Source organism: Ipomoea nil, unplaced genomic scaffold (genome assembly GCF_001879475.1).
Source record: "Ipomoea nil cultivar Tokyo-kokei standard unplaced genomic scaffold, Asagao_1.1 scaffold0418, whole genome shotgun sequence".
NCBI classification, from domain to species: domain Eukaryota; kingdom Viridiplantae; phylum Streptophyta; class Magnoliopsida; order Solanales; family Convolvulaceae; genus Ipomoea; species Ipomoea nil.
In genome coordinates, this window is record NW_017616846.1 from 1,022,719 (window position 1) to 1,028,028 (window position 5,310).

Consider the following 5,310-nt stretch of genomic DNA (forward strand, 5'->3'; position numbering starts at 1 on the left):
CACTAGGTCACAATGGCTTAACCGTTTTAGAAGGCTTTCAATTTTTCGTTATCCGATCCGAAACGCAGCCAACCAACCCATCTTCTTCAATCTTCACAAGATCAGCTGAAGAAGCCATTGATTTCACTTCTTCTCAAAACCTCATAATTCAATTCTGCTCTTCAATATGGCTTCGCTCAACTCCTCCATGCTCCTTTTCCCTTCACAGTATGTCTAATCTATTTCTCCCCCCTCCTTTTTCCTTTTCAATTTCCCCTTTAATATTCATGCCAATGTCTCTGCATTTCTCATATTACGCATACAACAAACTTCATTTGCCGCTCGCTCCTCTGTTATCCTTTTTGAGTTTTTGTTGCATACGTCAAAATTTGAATTGCGTTGGTTTCATCATTTCATGACAAACTTTTGGTATATTAAAATGGTGGGCTTTGGAGATCAACGACTGCAATATGTATAAGAGTGTAGGTTTATGTTGATAGGAATTGACATTTTAATTGACTTGTGGTGTCAATACTCGATGCAAATTTGAATCCTCAACCATGGAGGCTAACATTTCTTAATTTGCATCCATGTATATATGTGAAAAGGCACTGAATTCAGTGCCGTTGAGCAGTTGTTTATTTAGATTATTGGACTGAATAGTTTCTCATCAGTTGCATAAATGGCTGTGAGTTGATAACATTAGCTGATTGAACAAAGGTATTTGGTAAATTATGTGTTAGCTATAGTTGTTTGGTATAATTTCTTTTTTCAAAAAGCTAATTGAAAAAGTTGTTTTGCATAGCTTTTTTAATTTTAGCATTTTGGAGTACAAAAAGCTAATTAACCAAACACTTAAATTAATTTTTAAACCAAGTCAAACAACTAATAGTGGTCAAATAAGCCAAAATTAGCCTATAAGCTAACTATTTTACCAAACAGGGCTTAATCTATTCTCTCTTAGCTTATCTTCATGGTGCCACTACTACACATCACAAGTAGGTTACTCCCCCCCCCCCCTGCCCCCCCCCCCCCCCCCAAAAAAAAAAAAAAAAAAAAAAACTAATCATGCTATGTGACAAAGTTTGCCCTAGCTGGCAACCATTTGCAAGTTCAGAACCCTCCTTTTGTCTGTGCTTGTGACTGACTATGTTTGAAAACTTAGGCCAAGTTATCAGTTGGGTTTTGACCATGAAATGAAAATTAGGATACTCGATGGCATTAAAAAGATTTTAAGTTCAGATGTTTATATCATATTTGTTGTGTTTCCATATGGTGTTAGTATTCTTTAGCTTATCAATTCTTTATAATTTTCCTTTTTTTTTTTTGTTAGGCACAACAATGGACTGCATTTTCTCAATCCAATCACAGTAAACAGCAATCCCTCTAGTTTGCTCTCAACTGGGATTGCAAGAAAATCATCCTTTGGCTTGAAAAACTATTGTAGAATGATAAGAGCCACTATTGTGTCTGGGGGTGCAGAACAAGGAGCCTTTCTCAATGAAAGTGGGGAGCAAAAAGCTGCTATTAAGATGGAACCTGATGTTATAGCTTTTGGAACACTGACAGCAGAAATTATACCCAAAACAAGTGGATTTTTCACATCTGGTGATGAATTTGATCTGGACCATCCCACAGGCGGATTTTCATCCATAACAGAGGCTCTTGAAGACATTCGCCAGGGAAAGGTTGGTTCCTTCTAAATGTTTCAAGTTTATATGGTTTTAGAGTTTAAGAAACTTACTATTGGATATCTTACTAACTTGAGACATGACTTGTAGATGGTAATTGTTGTAGACGACGAAGACAGAGAAAATGAGGGGGATTTAATAATGGCAGCATCATTGGTGACACCTGAAGCAATGGCTTTCATTGTAAAGCATGGCACTGGAATCGTTTGTGTGAGCATGAAAGATGAAGATTTGGAAAGGTTGCAACTTCCATTGATGGTGTCACAGAAAGAGAATGAAGATAAACTCCGAACTGCTTTCACAGTGTCGGTGGTATGTCTAATACTTTTTCCTGGCAATTCTAAAAGCTATAATTGGAAATCCTAATGTTCTTTTATTTCAGTATTGCTTTACTGATGTACAGTAAGATATATAAATCAAATTGATGAATGCTTTTATCTAATTGAACCACCAAAAATCATGTTGTAGACAGTACCTCCATTTGTAGCTCTGATCTTTTCACTGCAAAAGCAATGAGAAAGGTTAACCCCTGGTTTGTCATTTACCCATGGAGCCATGCATATTGATTGGATATGAACCAAAGATAACAATGTATGAAATCAACATATGTTCTTTGTAGATCAATTATGGGATACTTAAGTCCGTTGATTGTCACTAATATGAAGTGAAAGAAACTTTCTACAGAATAGTTTTTTTTTTTTTTTTTTTTTTTTTTTTTTTTTTTTCTGCATATTTTTAACATATATTACCGAGTCAATGGCAATGTTGAATTGAAGCTACTCTGTCTTGCCACTCTTCTGATTTAACTGGCATTGTTGGCTTGAAAAATTCTTGCTGCTATCCTTCATGACAGAAGCTTATTTTAAGTTGATACTTCTCTGGGGAAAAAATCTACTTTGCGGGTATTAGCATTTCTACAATCTGTATCCTCTTCATAGGTTGACATTAATTAGTTGAATCTCATAGGATGCGAAATATGGTACCACAACAGGTGTCTCAGCTAGTGATAGGGCAAAGACCATATTGGCTCTGGCATCTAGAGATTCAAAACCTGAGGATTTCAATCGACCAGGACATATATTTCCGCTAAAGTATAGAGAAGGTGGGGTACTAAAAAGAGCTGGCCATACAGAAGCTTCTGTTGATCTTGCTGTGTTAGCTGGATTAGATCCTGTTGCTGTTCTTTGTGAAGTTGTGGATAGTGATGGCTCTATGGCTAGATTACCAAGGCTTCGTCAATTTGCAGAGGCTGAGAACTTGAAAATTATATCAATTGCTGATTTAATAAGGTGAAGTGATTTGTGCGTAAATGCTTGCATGATATCTTGTATATTGGAACCCCTCTGCTGGGTGTCCAAATAGAAAATAGAATGCCCAATGGTACTACCATGACCTTTTTGTACTATTGGCTCATTTCCTGTAACCTGCTAGTAAAAGATCACTGTTAAAAAAATAATAAAGATGGCTTCTTGATATTTTCAGCTGACACCACCCAGACGTCTAATTGCTACTGATGAGAAATTAGGCGATTGTCAGTTCTCTTTAATTTTCATATCTTGTCAACATCAGAAGTTTTGGTTTAGTTATTCTCTTCGCACTATTTAAGTTTTACATTTTGGATAGGAAAAAAAAAGATCCCATTTGCAAAGTCATTAGGCTCATTAATCATTAGATATTCTTCACTTTATGTATATTAGGACACATGAACATGAAACATGCCAATCAAGCATGTGATAGTCCAGCAAGCAATGCTTTGTAGTTCAAGAAAATATGTACTCCTTTCATCATGTTCTATGTCTCTAGGTTGGATAGTGTTGGTTGATTTGGCATGTTTTCAATTCAAAATTTTGTTCTAAACTTCTAATCAAGCTAATATTTGCAAATGAATTCATATCTTGAGAAAGTGCATTAAAATCCTATTAAACATAACATGCCAAAATTTGAACTTCTATGAAATTATTGATTTAATCAGGGAAGAATTTGTTTGATCTTCAAATGGGCAAAATTGAACAGATTGAGTATTATAATACAAAGTGGAACTTTGTTTCATTTGTACTAATGGATGCTTCTTATATGATGAAAAATAATTATTCCAACTTCTATGCAATATCATATTTGCAGGTATAGGAGGAAAAGGGACAAGTTGGTTGAGAAAGCTGCTGCTGCACCCATACCAACAATGTGGGGTCCTTTTACAGCTTACTGCTTCAGGTCTCTGTTGGATGGAATGGAGCATATAGCCATGGTTAAAGTAAGCAAGAAACTTAATTGGAGGAATATAAAAGTCATGGCTTTGTATCTATTGCAATGCTCTACAAATGTTTATTTGTACCACTTTCTTTCTTTTTGTTCTGTTTTTTTTTTTTTTTTTTTAATTATTTTGTATATCTATACCATGCATACATGCCTGCTCTCACTTGTATATCTATATCATGTTCCTTTTTTCTGCTAATTTGCAAATTTTCTACCCACTTATAGCTTGTCTGGGAAATTTTGTGAGCTCTGCATTCCAAGTTTTATCTGCTGTAAATATCAGTATGTATGGCTTATATATACAGGGTGAAATTGGAGATGGACTAGACGTTCTTGTCAGGGTGCACTCTGAGTGTCTGACTGGTGACATATTTGGATCAGCCAGGTGTGACTGTGGTTCACAGCTGGCCATTGCAATGAAGCAAATTGAGGCTGCTGGTAGGGGTGTGTTATTGTACCTCCGTGGACATGAGGGAAGAGGAATTGGTTTGGGCCACAAACTTCGTGCTTACAACTTGCAAAGTGAAGAGTATGACACAGTTGAAGCAAATGAGGAATTAGGACTACCCGTAGACTCCAGGGAGTATGGTATCGGTGCACAGGTACTGGCTTTCCCAAAAACAAAAAAAACGCATTTTTTTATGAATACCAGCTTACAGCTTAAATTATGAACATGTAGAAAAACTGCATATGTAAAGCTTGATCCTGATGCTACTAATGAACCTTTCAGCCTTGGAAATATAGGTTTTTGTCACCACTAAGGAGATGAATTTTGTTTTTTAGTCATTTCATCTCATGATATTTCGATTTTCGATCAACCCATCCTCCCCATTCTTTAGACCATTTGCTCACTTAGTTTCGTTTTCAAAATTTCCATTTTACTTCTCCGTGATCCATATTTTTCTTTCATTTATATGATATCCACACTGTGCATCACCAAACATGATCTAATTAATGCAGATACTGCGAGATCTGGGTGTTCGCACAATGAAGCTGATGACAAACAATCCTGCAAAATATGTTGGGCTCAAGGGGTATGGCCTGGCAGTTGCAGGTAGAGTTCCATTGTTGACTCCCATAACTTGGGAGAATAGAAGGCACATAGATTCCAATGCACATGCCAACGGCACCGTCAATCAGCCACCTGAACAGAGCGAACGATGATGAAGCATCCAACAGTGGCGTCTGAATCGCCAATTGTTCCTTTCAGAAGAAATTTTCTTGAGGAAGATGTCAATGGAGGTGCTTTTTTCTAGTGATGAAATCCTGGTACAGTAGTATTGCTTTGGTTAGGACAGTACTACTGTTAGTTTATCCTTTTTATTCTAACTGTAATTAAGTGTCCTACTTTCTCATATACTATAAAGAGTTCTGCTGATGACTGTAT

General features: G+C 36.4%; 1 protein-coding gene across 1 annotated transcript; it reads left to right on the plus strand.

Annotated features, from left to right (window-relative positions):
- On the plus strand, positions 1-5,310 carry LOC109172763 (bifunctional riboflavin biosynthesis protein RIBA 1, chloroplastic-like). Its single transcript, XM_019322023.1, has 7 exons — positions 1-207; positions 1,313-1,667; positions 1,761-1,982; positions 2,637-2,959; positions 3,792-3,921; positions 4,229-4,525; positions 4,884-5,310. Exons 1-7 carry the CDS (start codon positions 167-169, stop codon positions 5,085-5,087), a joined length of 1,572 nt encoding a protein of 523 aa, XP_019177568.1. The 5' UTR covers positions 1-166; the 3' UTR covers positions 5,088-5,310.